This window comes from Aulonocara stuartgranti, assembly GCF_965226115.1.
Source record: "Aulonocara stuartgranti genome assembly, chromosome: 16".
In the NCBI taxonomy this organism is placed as follows: domain Eukaryota; kingdom Metazoa; phylum Chordata; class Actinopteri; order Cichliformes; family Cichlidae; genus Aulonocara; species Aulonocara stuartgranti.
The window spans coordinates 14,692,722-14,713,967 of NC_138952.1; the positions used below are offsets into that span (position 1 = coordinate 14,692,722).

Genomic DNA, 21,246 nt, shown 5'->3' on the forward strand with positions numbered 1-21,246 from the left:
AAGTCTTGTGGTCTGTTCAGATGCAACTTTGCAAAGCTAAGCTGTGGTGCCATGTGCTTTTAAAAGAGAGGATACTTTCTCCTGGCATCCTTCCAGACAAGCCATACTTGTTCGGTCTTTTTCCAATTGTATTGCCATGAACTTTAAAATTTAACATGCTAACCGAGGCCTGTCAAGTCGGAGATGTAACTCTTAGGATTTTTGCAGTTTCTTTGAGGATTACACAGTCTGATCTTGGAGTGACTTTAGTGGCACCGGAAGATTGGCAATCGTCTTGAACATTTTCCACTTGAGAATAACATTTTGTAGAATGATGAACTTTAAATTGCTTGGAAATGGTCTAATAACCTTCCCCAGATTGCTACTCTAAGATCAATACTGATTTCTTTCCTGCTTCCACTGTGTTAATACACACCTGAGAGCAGCAAACTGCCAAAAGTAATGCTTTTATAGAGGTGCTCACACTTGCTGGTGATCAGCTAATCCTTAGTAGAACCTGATAGATAGATGGGACTGCTGCTGGTTGGTAGTGCTGGGGTCAGTAAAGTCGTATTAAAGTCCGTAATTATACACCATAAATTATTTTCTGCTTGTATTTTTGTTTTATAAACTCAAATCTGCAAAGTTTTAAAAGATAAGGGAAGACAGGAAATACTTTATTTATCCCAATGACAGCGAAATCACGGTGTTACAATAGCAGAATAGCTTGGAAAGGCACAAAATTAATCTAAAGAAGATAGAAAACACAACAAAACCCCAATAAAGCTCACTAAAACGTCAATATTATACGATAAGAAGCTTGAATCTAGAATGAATGCAAGCATTGTGGTGCGAGGTGGTAAAGATTTTCCATGTCTGTCAGATACGGAGTATAAATAATATAAGTGGGTTTTTTTCTGGTATGTGCTGAGTCTCAGAGAGCTAATGAGCACAGTGCGTCCTTACTCTCCGCTCTCCCTCCCAATAATAAAACATGTTTTTCAATGAGATGTGTCACCCTGCAGCTGCTTGATGACACCAGCGTCAGGAGTTCGTGACGTCACCGCTAGTAAACCAGGGGTTCAGCTTCACTCCTCTCGAGCCTTTCTGTTTTTTCCATGCAGTCCAGCGCTCGTGTCACCATGTACAGCCCGTCCGCCTTTGTTTTTGTCCTAATTTCCTGCGGTATTATTACAGTTACAGCGCAAACACCGACTCCTGCTCCAGCGGACAGTAAGTTTGTTCTTCTTGTATGTGTTAGTGCAGCGCTTTGTTTTGGAGTGCCAGAGACGGGTCAGGAGGCAGTCACATGACATCTACACAGTGGACTTATCGTGATCGTAGAAGCAAATGTAAAGATAATCCTCAGTGGCTTTATACATATTCTTGTAGTATTCACACACACACACAAACACAAAAGAAAAAGTTTCTTTTGCCTGCCTCAGTTAGGCTAACGTTACTTCTTTTGTTGCAGTGATCCTTAATATGTCACAGAAAGTTAAATTCTCTCAGGGTTATATTAGTTTACTTCTTGTAGGTGTGTGTCATAGCTTTTCTCTGTTTCAGCTCCCTGTGCCTTGAAATCCAACACCACTTGTGATGAATGCTTGCAGAATGTGACAGTAAGTTTCCTGCAGTTCAGCCAAAAACATATCCTGTAAATGTTTGCCATAAAAAGGGGAAGTTATAAGATAAAATGTAACTGTTTATGACTGTGTTTGTTGCAGTGCCTGTGGTGCATAACAACCAAAAAATGCATCGAATACCCGGTGAAGAGCATCCTGCCCTCCAACAGCGTTTGTCCACTGAATGATGCACGTTGGGGGCTATGCTGGCGTAAGACTGGCACACACACTTGTTACTATTATTATTTAATGCGTGATGTTTGCATGGGGGAAATATATTTTTTTACATTGTCCAGGAAAGCTTCTCAGTTGTGATGACTTTCTCATTTTCTTGCTGGACGGTAAAATGAATATATGAGTTTGGACTTTGAGTTCAGTTTGAAGATCTTACTGCAGCTGTAAGTTGTCTGTAAAATACATTTATGACATTTTAGACTTTGAACAAATAAGTGAAAAAAAGCCCAAACTGCAAGATTAACCAGTAAGAAAAATAATTTGTAATGTACCATGTCAGCCAAGAAAGAAAAACTTATAAGTGTGCGTTTTTCCCCTGTTTTGTGGTGCAGGTCTTCTTCATAAATCATAATCATCTTTGAGTAAAATACATTAGCATCTTTTCCACTTAGTAGTTCATTGCTATGTTTACTTAATGATAAGATTTGCTCATGCAAGCTGGCGTTTTTTTTACACTGTCCTTGTGTCCACGTTTGATTTACAGTCAACTTCCAGATATTGATCATCACCGTGTCAGTGCTGGCTGGTATTATCATCATCGCTATTCTTGTTTGCTGCTTCTGCTGCTGCAAGTGTGAAAAAATTGGGTAAGCATTAAGTCACATGAAGTGCTCACTGTTAAATCTGGATCAAAATGTAAGCAGAAGCAGGAGGAGGAGGACGAGGAGGATGGGAACACAATGGGTTGTTATTCTGTGAGGCTAGGCTGATACGGCTATCTCCAGAAGGCTGCCAGAATTTGTGGCTGCAGTAACTTTGGTCTTTCTGATTTTATAACTGCCTTCAATTTTGTTGCTCTGTAAATGTATAAAGCTAAAAGCAAATGCTCATATTTGATATATAATATAAATGTCTATGTGCAGATACATAAAGGTGGTGAATTGATGTAAACAAAAATGTCTTTTTAATAGGAGAAAGAGAGAAGACATGCAGATGGAGCGACAAACTCGGCTGAGGAAGGACCGCCAGAAAGCGAGGTGAATGTCTGTGGAGTATGTGTTTTAACCAAATCTTCACGCATATAACACAATTTCAGAGTGTCTGATTAACTGAAACCTTACTACTGTGCCTGACTCAGATGGGCAAAATATTAAGTTCTGTGTAAGGTCTTGAGTAAGTTGATCCATATACTGTAGTATAAAGGACCCAAGGCACGCAAAGGTTTTATTTACAATGTTATTGAATTTTCCTGCTTGTGCAGCTTTCCACCTGCCTCACTCCAGTGCAGCACACAGCTCTCTCATCAACTCCTGGCATCCTGCTCATATAGGGGAGGCATGATTAAGTAATAGAGATCAGCTGTGTGGGTCAGCCTCCTCTGACGCCACACCCTGATAATGATAATGAAATAAATCTAGTTAGGCTCTTTGCTCTTTTGGAGCAAACGCCATCAAAAACCCATGCCAGGTGCTTCACAGCCTTCCCCTGTTTCTTTTTTCTTCATGGGCTCCAGGCCAGCAACTGTCTTGTGATGTTGGGCATGCCCAGGACATCTCTACCTTCTCAGGCTCTCTTCTTCCACGGTCCATCGCTCTATCTGTTGCTGCAGGTTGATGTTGCTCATTTTTTATGGCCACTAGAGGCACTAGTCCACGAAAGCTTTTGTAGCTCTCCATGTCTGCTTCGCACAGAAGCAGAGACTCTACATTTTTCATAACTATACAGTTATGAAACATGAAGATTGTTCACAAAGTCTCCCAGATTATTAATTAGTCATCTAAGTCTTAAACCGAATTTAACATTTATCCTTTTGATGGACATGAACATTCACAGGTTATTTGTACAATCAATCTCAACTATCAAGTTTTAGCCATTAAACATAGAATTAATGTTACTTTAGGCTGTAGTATATGTTACCACAAACCTAACCAGTGACTTAAACACTGGCATGTGAAACTTTTAAGGTAATCGTGTGTAAAAATCGAACTCATCCATAAGGAACTAAATGTGTTACGTTATTATGCGGCATAAAATCATTGATGTTACATCAAAAAATAAGAAACATAATGTCACGTGTTTATTGTTGAGATTGAAAATGAATTTAACTTCATTAGATAAACAGCAGGCTGATCTCATTCCCGGGGTGCTGGTTCATTTTGCTCCTGGACACCATGCTGGAAAAGTAAATATTCTGGGAATCCAGCGCTACTGTTTGGCTTTGTGTTTCATCACAACTGTTATAATTGAATTAGACTAATTGGACGGTGCCAAAAAAGAGCAAAAAAGATTGACAGGCAGGAAAGGGTTTTTTTCTGTGAAAATTTTGCTTTCTACTTCATAAACTAAAATAAGTAAATAAGTGTCATGTGACAGTGTCAGCGTCCTCTGTTGCCTAACAATTTGTCTTTGTTTCCCTCTCAGGAGGTCAGAAATGCAGATGAGGCACGATGAAATCAGGCACAAATACGGTGAGACTAATTCCTTTTTCTGTGTGGCTTAAACGGGTTATGTCTGTGAAGGTTCTCAGTCATCCAGGTCATCGTAGTCAAAGGAGCTTGCAAAGAAAAGCGTCTGGACTTCTTTAAGTTGCTTGAAGACGTTTCACCTCTCATCCGAGAAGCTTCTTCAGTTCTAAGGTCAAATGGTGGAGAGTCCCAGATATAAACCTAGTGGGAGTGACCCCCCACAGAGGGACAAAAGGACCCCCTGATGATCCTCTAATCGCCTGAGCCAAGGTGTGAAACTGGGCGTGGGTCCCAATCAGCCAGAGTTTCGGGTGAGTTCATTGTGAAACCTGGCCCCACCTTATCATGCGAATTCCTGAGGTCAGATGGCCCAGGATGTGAGTGGGCGTTAAGGCGTCTGGGGCGGGAACTCAAAACTGGATTATAGATGGCAGAGAGTTGGTGTCGTAAACCCCCGCCTCTGTTCAAAGATGGTCGCTCACAGTGGACATAGATGGCTTCTTTCACTCCTCTTTCAAACCATCTGTCCTCTCTGTCCAAAATGTGAACATTGGCATCCTCGAAAGAGTGTCCTTTATCCTTAAGATGCAGATGGACTGCTGAGTCTTGTCCTGTGGAGGTGGCTCTTCTGTGTTGTGCCATGCGCTTGTGAAGTGGCTGTTTGGTCTCTCCAATGTAGAGGTCTGAGCATTCCTCGCTGCACTGTACAGCATACACCACATTGTTAAGTTTGTGTTTTGGCGTTTTGTCTTTCGGGTGAACCAGTTTCTGTCTGAGCGTGTTGCTGGGTCTGAAATACACTGGGATGTCATGCTTGGAGAAAACTCTCCTGAGTTTCTCTGATACACCGGCTACATAGGGGATGACAATGTTGTTGCGTCTGTCCTTCTTATCCTCCCTCGCTGGTGTCTGGTCACCAGCGAGGGAGGATAAGAAGATGAGATCCTGAGATCCCTTCCCAGACGCCTTAACGCCCACTCACATCCTGGGCCATCTGACCTCAGGAATTCGCATGATAAGGTGGGGCCAGGTTTCACAATGAACACACCCGAAACTCTGGCTGATTGGGACCCACACCCAGTTTCACACCTTGGCTCAGGCGATTAGAGGATCATCAGGGGGTCCTTTTGTCCCTCTGTGGGGGTCTCTCCCACTAGGTTTATATCTGGGACTCTCCACCATTTGACCTTAGAACTGAAGAAGCTTCTCGGATGAGAGGTGAAACGTCTTCAAGCAACTTAAAGAAGTCCAGACGCTTTTCTTTGCAAGCTCCTTTGACTTAAACGGGTTATGAAATGTAAATTTTGATTATCAGAGAGGTTTGTTTTGAAAGTGCTCAGTTTGTATGCGCAGTGATCAAACAGCAGCAAAATAGAAAAAAAAAATAAACCACAACACTATGATGAGATAGATTAAGGAACAGTTAAAGATAATGGAATCTGAGCAGAAGAAAACAAAATGTGAAAATTAAAAAACCCATTTACACAAAGAGGGCGGAAAAAAGCTATCATTGAGTGCCATCTACTGGAGAAATACTGTACTGCACATATTTGATAAACTACAATTCAGTGTCAAAAGACTTAGATTTTAAATCACATTAATGAAATGTAAACCAAACTTCCCTGAATAATTTATATTTTGGACTCAGTTTTATTGATTACACATCCTTCTTTTCAATTATTCTTCTCAGGTATGTCGAAGGATAACCCATACGCCCGTATGGATGATCATTGAGAAGCAGCCGTTCGTTAAGTTGATCCTATTGAAGCCAGTAACACGAAGATACAACCTACAAGGAGCTCATGATAAACTGTGACTGTCTGATTGATTTCAGCGCGACAGTGTTTTCAGAATACTCTTAGCCTGATGCTGCACTGTTTTGCTTGATTAATATTTCTTATGCATTAATTTCAATTTAATTTGAAAAAGCAAGCATCCCCAGTTTAGTTTGTAAAAGTCCAAAGCTGACGAGTGCTGTGGTGCTTCTTCTGTAACAAGCAGTTTCACTTTCATACTACAGTTACAATATTCTCGATTTGACTCATCCATGTCTGCAGCTCAACACTTCTTTTTCTTTAAATAGTTCATGTAACATATTTGTCCTTTTCTCCATTTTTATTGCATTCCAGAATTATTTTCGTTTTTTATTGAACAAAAGAAAATGCATGTTTTTGAACTGCATCTGAATCATCTGCCAATAAAAAATAAATAAATAAATAAAAATCATACATTTTTTTTAGTTGTTTTATTTTTTTCCCTCTGTCTCTCTCACACATGCTCTTTTATGTTTTGGCCTATGAACAAATCAAATTTCTAAATATTTTTAATAAGTTAATTTTCCAAAATATCTCAACTGACAGTGGAAATTAAGCAATCTAAGAATGTTTCAGTTCCTGAGAATAATATTCTGCTCACTTGTTTGGTCTTCTGGTCCAGCCCCACCATGACAATAACAAAACGGATAATACGTTTTGGGGTGATTCATCACTCATTTTTGTAATTTTGGCTCTTATACACCACCTCTGTGGATTTTGATTACAGACATTTTTCTATACAGTCCCAAATTTCTGTACAAATTAATCTTGGTTTCATCTGCCCAAATAATTTTTTTCCAGAACTGTGTAGGCTGTTTTAGAATCTTTCTGGCAAAGTCTACTCTGGATTTCTTGTTCTTGACTGTAACCAGTGGCTTGCACCTTAAACTAAATCCTCTTTCTTTACGTTCATGAAGGCGTGTCTTGATTGACAATAATACACGTCCCTCCTCAGGAGCATTCTTGACTTAGCTGGATGTTGTGGAGGTGGTTTTCTTATCCATGGAAAGAATTCTGTAATCATGCACTTTAGTCCTTTTCAGAGTTTTTGATAACTCTCTGATATGTTTATTTGTAATCTTGAATCTCAAAGCTGACAAAACAGTTTATGCAACACTTTGCAAAATCACTGCTCATCCATGATATAATAACAAGAAAAGGTGTGACTATCCAAAAACTTAAAGACCTAAGTGTATATGGCAGATCTCTAAAGATTAATAAAATTAAAAATACAACTTTTGGATTCAAGGGATAAATAATAACGAGTCTATGTAATTACTATGGTAATGAGATGAGTGTGGCCAGCTTCCATGGTAAATTAGCTGCCATTTGAAAGCTTCTGTCCTGAGCTCCCGCGTTTTCTTTGATCAGGGCCCTTTTGTTTCCCCTATGTCACGGGAGTGCGCAAATTAGCGGACGCTCACGCATCCGCGGCCCCGACGAAAAATGGATCACGTGACGTTTTTGGTCGAATTACATTTTAAATATCACTGCGCGCTCCCTCGCCAAACGAAAGAGCCGGAGGAGCTGATAAACCGCTTCACCATTATCGGCCGGAGTCCACGTTACTCTTAAATACCGGAGGAAATAGCAGAATGTCTGAAGAAAAGCCAAAGGTCGGTGCCGCGCTCCTACAGAGACACATCTGGGTCATGTTCATCTTTAGGTGCTCATTATGCCCGCTGCAAGCAGCCGTTAGCATGTTCTGCTAAGCTAGTGCTGCTTAAAGGCTGCAGTTTCCTAGTTTGAGCGGGTAGACGGGGGAAACAAAGGTTGCTCAATTTGCGGATATTTTGGCTTTAAGCTCAGTTTGTGCCTATCCTGTTCTGTATCTTCCATATCCAGCCTCCTGCCTATCGGCATACCTTTCAGTTAAACTATGTTTGCTAATGTCGGTAACAGAGAGTGCTAGCGAAATGAATGGCTTGTTTTTTTTCCCCTTTACTGTTTGCGCCATTGTGGCTTTCTGCGCCAGTTTGAACACGGACTAGCCTGCTATGCTAACGCTGGGAGAAGGCGAAAGGAAGTGTGTATGCGTGCGGGTTTTGGGTTTGAAACCTACCTCCCTCCGTTATCACGCTTTCTTGTAAACGTAGTTGGCTAACTTAGGTTGGCTGCTACTTTGAACTAATCGGGGCTTACTCCCGGACGCTTCTGTTGGTGACCTTTTTGCTTTTGTTGCAGGAAGGAGTGAAGACGGAGAACGACCACATTAACCTCAAGGTAGCTGGTCAGGATGGCTCGGTTGTACAGTTCAAAATTAAAAGGCACACTCCATTAAGCAAGCTAATGAAGGCATACTGCGAAAGACAGGTATGGGGCCCTTTGAGCTTTTTTGCTCATATTATTGCGTATTACCTTGTAAATGATTAACTAGATGCAGAATCTAAGAGAAAATTCCTTTCTGTCTTTTCCAGGGATTGTCGATTCGGCAGATAAGGTTTAGGTTTGATGGACAACCAATTAATGAAACGGACACACCTGCACAGGTTGGTAAAATACTAAAGGCCCAGTTCATTATGGAGGTTTGAAGATGCAAAATAGCATTGCCCTTGTTTTCTTTAACTAGAAAGTCTTTTATGCCAGCACAACAAGTACAGCCTTCAGGCCAAGTTGTACATCTCAGCTTCTCCAGAAAATGCCCAATCACAACCTCAAAGTGAAGACTTACAGCTATAAATCATAAAGTTAATGCATTTGGTTGGATATTTGTAATGTCGTCATTAAAGTGATGCAAAATGGCATGTAACAGCCAAATCGGAGGATAAGATCTACTTGTCCTCTTGTATTTTTATGCGTAATGAAAAGATATTCAGCGTTGGATATCAGTTTTATGTTTATATAGTGTGAAGCATAAGACCACTTTTTTTTCTGCTCTGTGTTTAGCTACTTTATAGTTGCAACACTGAAATAGTACAGGGCTTAACAAATATTTTGAATGTAAAGTAAACCAAAGTCAAATTCTTTGTTTGTTGCTCAAACTTGGCCAAATAAGTAAAGATAAAGATGTAAAACCTTTTTAATCAGTAATATTTAGAATGCTAAAAAATTAGGAAAAAATAATAAATCCACTAAAATGTGGATTTAGTTTATTTGCCTGATAAATAAAAATATAATTTTTAGTTTTAAGCAACTTTTTTGACATTTAAAAGAAAGAAAAGGAAGATGTTTCTGGCGCTACTCTGGGTTCTCTTCCCAGTTGGGCATGCCTTGCAAAGAGAGGACTTAACCACCTCGACTGGCTCCTTTTGTAGGAGGAGTGGTTCTACTCCAGAGATCCTTTCAGATTTCGGTGTTCCTTGCCTTATCTTTAAAGCATGATTTAGACTTCTGTGGGAAATCTACATCGTTACTTATAACGTAACTGAAAATCCCTATTAACCCTATGCTGTAACCTTCCAAGTAGGGATGGGTATCGTTTAGGTTTTATCCGATACCGGTGCCAAATCGGTACTTTTGAAACGGTGCCGGTGCTCAAACCGGTGCTTAAAGAATGGAGAACACAAAATTGGTCCAAAAACCTCTCATGTTCAGCTGGTTTTTGTAAAAAGATAACAATGTTAGCCTTTTCTGCAGCTATGGGGCATATATGGTATCACTCTTGGCTGGAAGCAGTGCTTAAACAATGGAAAAAACACAAACTTTGTCCAAAACCTCTCATGTTTAACTGTTTTCCACTTTTTTTCTTTGGTCATTTTAGCCTTTTTGGCCAGGGTGAAGGGAGTATCTGCCATCAAACAAGAAGACAGCCGCATGTAGCTATGATGATGTTTGCTAGTTCACCTTACATGCATTAATTTAATAACATGGTTAGCCTACTCAACGTAAATTACACACGAACAACATTAAGCTACTCGCGCAGAGAAGAACGGCTGCTGCTGCATCATCATCCGTCATCATTTCTGCTACACTGGCAGGGCTAGGGGCCAGGACTCTACTCTTCGTGTTTTTGGGGGATGTTGCATAACAGGCAACCCACCCGCAGTAGATGTGCTCGGTGTGAGGTCTCGCAGCAAGCTATCAAATACGGTGCATTTCTGGGCTTTAAAAAAAACGCTATGCGTCGCCAGGTGTTTCATCGGATTTGAGGTGTTACCTCCTTTGACAGTATCACAGTATCAGCTTAAAGCACTTGTTGCAGGCTGCTGAGTTTGCATATTTTGCTGTGAAGTACAACCAGACTTTTGACCGCTTCGCCTTGGACATTTTTAATCTGTAGCTCTGCTCTAAAAGAACGTACGTACCTGGGCCCGCCTACTATCCTCGGAAACGTAAAATGATTGGCTAGAAGTGTATCACAGCTCAGGGAAAAAAGCACCGAAATGTGCGCTGCTTTTCGGTCTGGTTACTACCGTTTGTCAGAATGATGGCACCGGACACCGGTACCCATCCCTACTTCCAAGCCATTCAGTTACTTCGTGGTGCATCAACCATACATGTAGTTACATTTGTCAGGAGGTTCACATCAAGCTACTTGGGAAGTTACTGGTAGGATCTAAAGGTTCCGGTTACGACGTAGATTTCCCCCAGAAGTCTAGATCATCATCACACAGTCAGTTTTCCTGCCGTTAAGTGCAGGAACCCGGTGCAGTATTCTCCTGAATGATATATCTGAGCTTCTGTACTGGAATATCATCAGAATGACTGTAAAATCCTAAATGACTGTACACACATGTCTTTAGCTTAGCTGCGGCACAACGTGCCAGTTTGCAAAAGTCGAGAGGCGGACGACCAGTCAAGGCGCTACAAATACTGTGGGTGTGCATCAGGCAATGTGACGTCAAACTGTGCACACACCACCCATGACGGAGGGTGTGTGGTGAACATGAAAACGCCATAAATCAGGCCTAAAGCTGAGCCCAGCCACCCTACAGAGGAAACTCATTTCTGCCACTTGTATTTGTGACCTTGTTCTTTCAGTCACTACCCCGTATTTCATAACCACAGGTTAGGGATGGCATGTAGATGGACTAGTAAATTGAAAGCTCCTTTCAGCTTAGCCCATTTCTTTATTAATGGGCCAGCACAAGCGCATATTACTCCTGACGTCACACCAGTCGAGCAGTCCAACTCACGCTTCACCTTCCCATCACTTGTGAATAAGATCCCAAGATACTTTAACTCTGCTTGAGGCAGCTTGTCTTCCCTAACCTAGAGCGAGCGTTCAACACATTTTTAAATTTTTGTTTTAAATTGGCGATGCTGTCAGTTCTAAATTTTCTTTCCTGAAAGACTTCCAGCCTTCTGTTAATAATTGTGGTTGAGTAAAGCTCATACTTTCTCACAAACCATTTGCTTTTTGCCACTGGACTGACAAAAAGCAGAAAAGTCCAAAACGCTCAGTGCAGATTTGAGAAAGGGAATCCTATATTTGTGTATGTGACAAATTCCTGAACAGCTGCACATTACAAGACCATCGGTTCAAATGGTCAACAAGTTAGCCAAAGTCTGAAAAGACCAAAGAGGTTGGCTGAATGGAAGCTGGTTTGGATGGTGTGAACCCATCAAGGCATAGACCCATCATGAACTTGAAGCTGCTGGACCATTGGAGACACTCATGAGTTTGTATTGCTGTAGACTGAGGCTGCCATCCAAAAAGGACATGAAAAGCTAAACAAAAGCTTTCTGCTGACCACATGCACAAATGTTCTCCAGGAGAATGTTAATCAGATTAGACAAAACTGTTTCTGAGCAGAATTACCTGAAGTATGTCTGGAGGAGACATCCTTCAGACATAAACAAAGGAACTGTTACTAGCTGTTCCACATGCAGGTTGTAGCATGTTGATCTGGAACTGTTTAGCTACCAGTGGAGCTGGTACATTGAACAGACTGGATGTTGTATCTACCTCAGGATTGTTCAGTAGAAATCATTTCAAAGTGCAACGACCTCAAACCTATCAAAAAAAAAAAAGTGGAATTATGGTAAAAGTCCAGTGTCTGCAGTGACCTTTCGGGGAAACATTGTCCAATATTAGTTGTGCTTTACACATACAGGGTACAAAATACGTGTAAATTTTGTTTATTTCAGAAAGCTCTTTTTGTGCACCAAATTGTCAGTGTTCATTTTAACTCTAATAATATATATTACACCTCAGGGATAAGACAGACAAACAAAACAGTCCTAACATGGTAATTTAAAAGTGGTAATTTAGGCAGGGAAACCTGCCTACATGATATTATTAGCATTACTGAAAACTTCCTGTCAAGACATGGTCTGAGAGACTAATGTGCACGTGTCTTTGTTGCAGCTGGAGATGGAGGATGAAGACACTATTGATGTATTTCAGCAACAGACGGGAGGAGTCTGTTAAGTGGAAAGAGTCAACAATTTTTTTTGTTTTGTTTTGTTTCTCCTTTTCAATTCAGTTTTCTTTTTCTATTAGGTTTATCGACTGTGCTTCCCTAAATGAAAGACTTCACACAACAAAAAATAAAAAGGATAATAATGATCATTTGGGGCCAAATACAGACTTTGAGATTAGGTAACTTAATGTTTTATTCACCAAAACCGATTTGAAATTCATAAGGACAGAGTACATCTCATATTATGGCTTGTAATGACGGGACCATTGTGGGGTTTTTGTGATGTTCAGCTGTCTGAGTAAGCTAAATGACATGCTTTCTTTTCTGTTTCTTGATATTTGTTTAATTTTTTTCCAGATAATGGTAAGAATTCATATTCAGGATGGACTTGACTATTTAAATATTCATGTACTTATGAGGAATGCTGCTGGGATAGTCAGTAGTGATCTGTTCATAGATGGGAGATCTGTGACATTATTTCTCTCATGTAGATTTTAGTCGCGTTTTTAAAAGAACATTTAGAAATCTGTCCATGCACAGTTTCTTCAACAGGAGAAATACTTGTGCTTGGAAAGCGTCATTATGGATGGTTTACCTCAATACTGTTACCTTCAAAGTGGATTTATCTGACTGGTAGTACAGTAAGGTTCTTGGACCAAAAATGCTAAATGAAAAGGTTTCTTTTTATAAAAGGGTTTGACTAATATAAAAATGTAGATGTAAAAGTTATTGTAACTCAGTGGTTGGTGGTATTGCACAGCAGAAAAACGGTTGTTTTCATGTGTAAAGTTGATTTTATGCCTGTCCAGGACTTTAAAAGGGGAAAAACTCCTCACCTTTTATCAGAGACATTTTATCTCATCCAAGAATAAGTATTTCACTCATTGTATACATACATACATACATGACATGTTGCCAATTTGAATACGTTTGTAAAAAGTCTATCCAAACATTAACGTTGTTTTATGCTTGTGTGTTGATGGAACCTTTTTTGTTCTTGTTCATTTTCACCTGCGTTTCAAATGTAAACATTTTAGATTTGCATGGTGATGTTGGCAAATGTTCTTTTTCTTTAATTTTTTTTTTTGTCCTTATACTGTATACAATAAATATAGTTTGATACTCAGCTGCCTGAACCCTGTTGGCTTTCATTTGTGTCAGAGTACTGTAAAGTCTTTAGTTGCCAGTGCAGAGCGGGTGTAAAATATTTACATCTTTGGCATAAACGGGAACTCATTTAAAATAGCGGGCAAAGAAACGTGCCTGATTTTCTAAATACAATGATGTGTTGGGTTTTTTATTTTATTTTATTTTTTTTATATATCTGTGGTTCTTCCTCGTCAAACTACATGTGAAAATAAGTATCCTGGACACTGGTTATGATGGGAAGTAAATATGTTAGGTCATCGTAGTCTAAGGAGCTTGGAAAGACTTCACAAGGCCAGGTCAAAGAAATCTGCCAGCATGATTCTTTGGGCTTAAATTCTAAGAAATAAATATGAAAATTTACAGAAACCTCTGGTAGCTCATTACCCACTCTACTGTAATAAGCTTTTACTATTTAAAAAAAAATATATATACTACTTTTAAAAAACTTATTACATTTAATGTTTTGTTTTGTTTTTCTCATGCAGACCCACCATAACAATAGAATTTTCTATTGTAGATTTGGGGGGGGGTGAATAGAAATTATTTACTTTGGTGTTGTCTGCATGTCAGTAGGAAAAGCTGTTAAACTTAAATATAGTCAAGTCCCAAAACTGCCCTCAAGTGGCCACTTTTTCTTTTTTTTCTTTATTTTTGAAAGGTGTCCTGTGGCCCAGATTTGAGTCCTTGGCAGGCTACTTCTGGCCCCTGGCCCATATGTTTGGTACCCCTGACCATTAACCATAATGATCAGGTTATTTAGTCTTCCTTTAAAGGGTTGTGGACATTTAGCTTTGTCTTAATCTGCTCCAGAGTAGGAAGCAATATACACTAGATGGCACCATTATCCTTACGATCTGTTGGTACTTGATTCAATCACTGCACCCTCCAGCGCCATAAGTTAAAATACAAAGACATTTGTTAATCTACTCGAGCCTTATGAAGGCTATAACTTCATGAGTCTCCTTTTAAGAGAGCTTGATTTCACAGATGTTACTAAACTGAGCAGCCAAGTGAACTCCCTGTGAGATTCCTCACACACTGGCGTGATTGTGCTGCTTTTATTTTTGGCACCTCTTTTGCATTTTATATTTCCTCATGGACATATCTGAGGCCATCATACCACCCCCCCAAGATTTTTCAGAAATGCAGCTGCAAGATGCCGCCTCCACCCATACATGCAACATCCTGCTGGCATCTAATGTACAATCTTTGGAAGAATATTCACCAATTTGTGTTAGGTAGAAAACTGAGGTGCTGTTGATTAAATGAGTAAAAGAAAAATTATCTGTTGTTTATTTTAATTAAGCTTATGTTAATCACCTTTCTGCACATTCTATATCTACTAAAAATGAAACCATTATTTACTTTGAGGGGTAAGAATGAAACAGTCTTCCTCACTGTTTGTTTTTATTGCTGCTGTGTCACCGTCCGCTGTGTCAGGAACGCTTGTTATTTCAGCACACAACCTCATTTGTTTGACGCTGCACTTAATCGACACACAGTGTTGTTGTCATTGTTTTAATGTTAAGTCATTGTTGAGCTCGTGTCATGTGCTGATCATTGTAAAGTAAAGGCTGTTTATTGTCTGAGATAATAGGTGGATTATAGAGTGAGCTGCACATTTAGATTTATGTAGAGAAAAAGAAACAATTTTCAGAGAACAAATGCAAGATTCAAAGTTAAATTATGTTGACATTATTATCGTTGTTATTTATATTGCCATAAAAAAAACATGGAGCCCCAAAAGTCTGTAAAAGCATACAAAGAAAATATCTCAAACAAAATTACACCACCAGTTTGAACCGTTGATACAAGGCAGGATGGCTCCATGTTTTCACAGGTTTACACCAGATTCTGGTTCTACCATCCAACCATTAAAAGTTGCAGCAGAAATCAAGACTTTTCAGACCAGGCAATGTTTTTCCAATCTTCTGTTGTCCAGTTTTGGTAAGTCTATGCAAAATACAGCATCATTTTCCTCTTAGCTTACAAGAGTAGCACCCAGTGTGGTCTTCTGCTACTGGTTCTACGTATTGTGTGTACGGAGATGCTCTTCTGTGTACCTTGGTTGTAATATTAGCTTAAAGCAGTCTAATCGTTCTCCTCTGACCTCAACATCAACAAGGCATTTTCACCCAGAGAACTGCCGCTCACTAGGCCGCCTGGCACTAATTCTGATGCTCAGTTTAAACTTCAGCAGATCACCTTGACCGTGTCAACATGTCTAAATGCACTGAGCTGCCATATGACAAGCTATTTGTGTTATTGAGCAGTTGAATTGGTGTATGAAATAAATTTGTTGGTAAATTAGTATCTTCAGACATCAAAATGAGCATAAATGGCTTTTGAATAAGCCAGTGCAGGGGGGAGGGGTTCTTACAGAGCAAAATAACAATACTCAACTTTAAACACGTAATGAGCGAATGAGGTCAGTCAGCTGTGCTTTGCATCCTTGGTGTTTGCAGCCAAGTAACCTCATATATGACACCCTCCCCTACTCGGTCAGTCAAGCAGGCTGAATGAAAGCACTGTGCATCTGGAGAACCTCTGGATTTTCTCCAAAAGGTTGCATGCTGATGTCACCCAGTTGTGCGTAATGTGGTCTCCACCCTGACCGCATCAGATTTCATTTTAAGCCATGTTGAAGATCCTAATATGTTTAAAAACAAAAACAGACTGGATCTGATAGGAACTCTACAGTGGATGTTGACTGCCCTTCACCACTGAATATGTACTTAGTATAATACAGAAATATATGTATATATGTTTATTACACAAATGTTAAGGTGTCACAACTGAGCAGACTGCTACTACTGTCACTGAATGTTGATCATCACATTTTACACTGAATCCAATGTTCAAGAGGTTCAAGAGTTAGTTTTTTAAAATGTAAGTTCATTGGGGGGGAAATGTTTGAAATAGCTGATAAACCATTTTGATCAAGCTTATAGTTTGGGTTGGATGTTATGATCCTGAACCACCCCTTAGTCACATTGAGGGACTTTGCCTGATGCACTGGGCACTTCTCCATCCATCCATTATTAACTTTCCTCGCATCTTTGTTTAGCTGTCATTTGTCCCGTTTTTTAGAGGTCTCTCTTTTCCACCACATAGCTGTCCCACCCGGAGCCTGATTCTGCTGGAGATCGCTTCCTGTTAAAAGTTATAAGTTATAAGTTTGCTGTTGCTATAGAAAAGTACACACAATTAAAAACACCTGTCTGTGTTTGTTGCTTTGACCGCAGTGATTGGTTTGCACATTTTCAGCCAATAAATATTGTCTAATAAATGACTGTTCTGAGGGAAAAGGTCATTGTGTGCAAATCTTTTCCCTCAAATAGTCATGGTCAAAATTTAGAAATAGGTGTAAATTAAAATAGCCTTATCTCATTGTGACTACTTATGATGCCTGGAGTTACTGATTTATTACACTCATGTGCTGTTTTTGGAAAACATTGTTCAATATGATAACTGGTTAAGCTCAAAACTGATAATCATACATGTGTAGAAAACGCTTGACTAATGAAGTCATTGTGACAGAGTTTGGCAGGATATTATATAACAAATTAAGTTTATCTACACAAAAAGTGAAAAACACACCGTAAGAAGGATGGATTCACTTCACAGAGTCCCTGCACTCGCTCTTCTTTTGCACGAGGGCGTCCCTTGATTACTGGCCCCTGACTCTGGACTCAAAGTACCACAATGCAACATCGAGCATCTCCTTAGCTACGGCTTTGGGAGCTACGCCCCAAGAAGAAGTGGGAGGCTCGCCCCCCTGAAAGGACTCATTGTAAAAGAGGGATGAGAGTGTGCGCGCAGGCTGCGAGTGTGTCCAAGTGTGTGTGAGCGTGTGGACACCCCCTCCTCCTTAACTAGCTGGTCAGCAGTGGAGGGATTAGGAAAGCCGGACCCACTCACTCACTCATTCACTCAGTCACTACTAAGTAACAGATAGGGTTGCAGTAATCGTGAATCATGCTCGTCGTCATTACTACCGGCTGGGAGTGGAGCCGAAATTGTGCAAGATACGGATAACTGCATAGAAAAGGTCCGAGTGAGTAAGAGGAGTCACGTTTCCAGGTTTCTTCCCTTTGCCGTGAAAATGTTTCATCAGGGACTCCTCTGCCGCCGCCGCCGCTTGCGCTCGGACCCGTCGCATTATGTTACTTCCCTCACATGTGCTTTATGTTGAAGAAGAAGAAGAAGTGATCTGGATAAACCTGCGAGGATCCTGCCAGGGCGACTGAGCAAAGCGAAGAGCGTGCGGATATTTCCCCTTTTTATCGCCGTGCAGAGTTTTTTTTGTTTTGTTTTTTTCTCAAGTGGACTAAGAGGGGAAAAAGTTGGGGTTTCTGGTCAAAAGAGGAATCATGGGGAACGCAGGGAGCATGGACCACCACACTGATCTCAGGGGACACAACATGCCCCTGAAACTCCCCATGCCAGACGCAGGTGAACTGGAGGAGAGATTTGCAATCGTTTTGGTAAGAAAAAAGTCGTTTGCATCTGTCTTCTCTTTGTTCCCTCCATGCTCCGGTGCCCCGGGACGGGACAGCTGTGTGTGTAGGTTGGACCCTCTGTTTCTCGTCCTGCACGCCCCGATCCTCTCTTTGTTGCTCAGTTTAAAAAAAAAAAAGTCATTCCAAACAGAAAAGTGTTTGTTTATTTGCACAAGATCTGCATCTGTTCCTCTGATATGACGTTTTTTGACCTTGACAAAACTTCTAAACTTTGTTGTGTGTTTTTTTTAAACCGTAATCAAAGTAGCGATGAAGTTGTAGCAGGACTGGGAATTTATTGATACCTTCTTTCTTTTTGATTCAACAAGTATCTGAGTCAGCTTTTACACTTTTTACCACATAGTCCTGAAATAGATCAGACACTACGTTTTGGCCCTATAAATAAATAAATTTTAAAAAAAAAGATAAAATGTTAATATTGTAGCACTTCCACAAGTATATGCACGAGACACCTACACTGGTAACTTTATGAGTCCAGACACAAGCTCCCCATTGAAGCTTTAAGTGCCTGGCATGTCAGGTCCTTTGAAACATCTGTCACATCATAGGCAGGCAGTGGATCTGTCAACAGTTACCTTACCTGGGCACCAACATAAAGAGTCCTCCATGCAAAACAGTTCTAAACAGTTGATCAAGATACTGACTGTGTTGCAGGGATTCACAAAAGGTTTGTATATAATAGGTTTTGATTGGCCAGATGTGTTGCTCATTTCTTGGTGTACTGGTGTACTAAAGTGTTATTTACCATCTTCTTGGACAATTTTATTTATTTAAGCCATCACAGAGTAACACATGACTTTCTGCTCTCCAGCTTTGTGCCCCAGTCAGTGAATCAAAACCTGCACAGAGGAACAGTGAGGTGAAATTTGAGAGCCGGCAAAATGTGGGTCAAACGTGATTGTCGCCTGGCCTCGCGCCCTCATACACATTAACTGCTTTAGGAGAAGGAATTTGACTTGAGCAAGCCGGTTCTTATCACTGCATCGTCGTGCACTCGTCACGGAGACGAGGAGAAGGTTTTTCATTTCGAGCTTGTCTTTTTTTTTTTCAACTCGCTACAGAGCATTTTTGTTATGTTAGTGGTGGCGGGGCAGATCGTTTAGCCTGTAAGCACATCACAAAAAAGCAGTTTAGGTGGAAGTCAATTCGCTGTGCTGTGTTGGGGTGTGATTGCTGCTTGTCAGACACTGGTGAATCCCTTTCTGTCCTGGAGGCAGCACGGAGAGAGAGGTTTGACGTCACACTGCCGAGGGATTTAGGCCCTTTTCTTAATCACATCTGCTACTAGAACCACCTACTTCCTACATTTTACAAGCATTAGGAATTCCCCTCTCAAATGAGAAATAGCAAATCAGTTGGGATCTAGAAAATTTAGTTTGTTGATTATAAAACTCATCATTATTACGCTTCCCAGGATACAAACCCCCGCCCTAATCAAACTATTTAAGTCTAAAATTTCTTAGGATGGCTATCTGAAACGCCCGTCCTCATACCATGTCAGGAACTCCCCCGCTGACTCCCCTCCTCTTCCTTGCTGCCAGCATGATGCCTCATCTCTTGGTGGGATGGAAGCCCTCCAGCATTAAAAGAACTTAGTGCTATAATCACAGCATTTAGTGTTAGTTACTGCCGTTTAAACCCTAATGTGTCTCAGCTGTGGCTCATGGCAGTTGGCACTATCAAGTGGCACTACGTGACTCTGATCACCTCACTTCAGTTTGAGTGGCAAACGATTAGGATGATTCCCCTCGCTCTGCTTTGTGTCCTGACATAACAGAGGCCTTCAGAGCTGATCAAGATTTAAGTGGGCCATTTAGCCCCTTGTTAGTCACCCATAAAGTTTTATCGATCTGATTGGCTGGTTTCCCCTTATCAGTTATGTAAACTATAACTAAATGACTGCTTTTGGACATGATGATATTAGTCTTCTTGTTGCATATTGACACCAGATTGGTCAAATAATAGCTGCAGGACTGTTTACTTGCCACTTTTAATAGATTTGATCAACAGGCAAGCTTTGGATCACAGCAGGGAACCATTTGGATTAAAGGCTTGCACAGTATGTAACCACATTCAAGTTGTCCACAGCTTTGTATTTGTTTTTTTTCTTTTTAATCGAGGACATATAGTTCTTTGCAATAGTCTTGAGTTGCCCCTCATTTCATGATATTTTGTCAGGAAAATGGGAAATAGACAGTGATTTATTAAAGTGTGCAAACATGAAAGATTAAAAACAAAACATATAAGGCAAAAACAGAGTTTGTACTATTCTAATGAGGTTGACCATCACTTGTTGTAATTTCTTTATGTATTAGTCTTCAGGATTAGTTCTCCAGGCTTCTTGAAGGACATTCAAAGCTCTTCTTTGGATGCTGGTTGCCTTTCCTCATTGTCTCTGTCACTGCTTCAATAATGCTGAGGTGTTGGCTCTGAGGAGGTCAATCCACGACTGATACTGCTCCATCATTTATTTTTTTTCTATCCATTGTTCTGAGCTCCTCTGTACACATGATGACACTTTGATCCAAAGATTACAAATTTTGATTCATCACTAAATAAGACCTGTTGCCACCGATTCTTAGTCCAGTTCTAGTGTAATTTTTCATAACTCAGCCTTTACTCTGTTTTTTCTTCCTTATGAGTATCTGCGTTAAAACCACCCTTTCATGTGTTATCGTTGGCATTTTTCATGAATTCAATTAAAGAAATGAGGACATATGCTTTTGCAACAGACCGAGTAAAATAGCAGTTAATGTCCAGAGAAAAACTTTCAGCAAGCGTGGAGAACTGTTGCTCAAGAGCACTTAAAAATTACATGAAAGTCTAGAGCCTTGGAAGCAAAATATAAAGAGAAATGAAGGGTGACAAGAGTTTTGCACAGAACTACACTCTATTAAAATTTGCACGGTGTGTGATGTGAAAAGCTTTTCAAATATGAACTCGTGACTCAAATCATCTGAGCAGACTGCATCTGTGTGTAACCACACATGTAAAATTAACCTAGTTTCTACAGTAAAGATTTTGTGTAGCTGCACAAGTAATGTTGACTTGTGTTGTACAGGAACTGGTGTCACGGTGTTCTGTTAAACTACCCACTGAATGCTAGAAGATCCAGGAAGTCCAGGATCTTGGCACAGTCCACAAGATGAGTTAATGTGTCAATGCCATTAAATGGTCCTTCACTGGAGATTGTTTTAGCAAAAATGTTTCCA

General features: G+C 40.3%; 3 protein-coding genes across 11 annotated transcripts in view; all 3 read left to right on the forward strand.

Moving 5' to 3' along the window:
- The first annotated feature begins 1,021 nt into the window (after positions 1 to 1,021).
- On the forward strand, positions 1,022 to 6,469 carry pttg1ipb (PTTG1 interacting protein b). Of its 2 annotated transcripts, none has more exons than XR_014272075.1 (7): positions 1,022 to 1,212; positions 1,546 to 1,601; positions 1,707 to 1,815; positions 2,323 to 2,425; positions 2,750 to 2,830; positions 4,200 to 4,246; positions 5,934 to 5,952. XR_014272075.1 is itself a non-coding variant. In XM_082509443.1 (7 exons), exons 1-7 carry the CDS (start codon positions 1,098 to 1,100, stop codon positions 5,975 to 5,977), a joined length of 540 nt encoding a protein of 179 aa, XP_082365569.1. In that variant the 5' UTR covers positions 1,023 to 1,097; the 3' UTR covers positions 5,978 to 6,469. The 2 variants fall into 2 exon arrangements, 1 of the variants encoding a protein (XP_082365569.1); XM_082509443.1 differs by having other exon boundaries at positions 1,023 to 1,212; positions 2,750 to 2,815; positions 5,934 to 6,469.
- A 1,068-nt stretch (positions 6,470 to 7,537) lies between these two features.
- sumo3b (small ubiquitin like modifier 3b) lies at positions 7,538 to 13,488 on the forward strand. Its single transcript, XM_082507531.1, has 4 exons — positions 7,538 to 7,673; positions 8,242 to 8,370; positions 8,475 to 8,546; positions 12,308 to 13,488. The coding sequence occupies exons 1-4, from the start codon at positions 7,653 to 7,655 to the stop codon at positions 12,368 to 12,370; spliced, it is 285 nt and encodes a 94-aa protein (XP_082363657.1). The 5' UTR covers positions 7,538 to 7,652; the 3' UTR covers positions 12,371 to 13,488.
- Positions 13,489 to 17,309: 3,821 nt separating this feature from the next.
- The window catches only part of fmnl2a (formin-like 2a), a 50,119-nt gene continuing 46,182 nt past the window's right edge, over positions 17,310 to 21,246 (forward strand). For 6 of the 8 annotated variants that reach the window (XM_082507165.1, XM_082507169.1, XM_082507166.1 and 3 more), the window contains exon 1: positions 17,311 to 17,998. In XM_082507165.1, the coding sequence (XP_082363291.1) occupies positions 17,885 to 17,998 (114 nt within the window). In that variant the 5' untranslated portion in view covers positions 17,311 to 17,884. Of the gene's footprint in view, positions 17,999 to 21,246 lie in introns of all 8 variants that reach the window. The other 2 variants (XM_082507167.1, XM_082507168.1) reach the window with 1 other exon arrangement.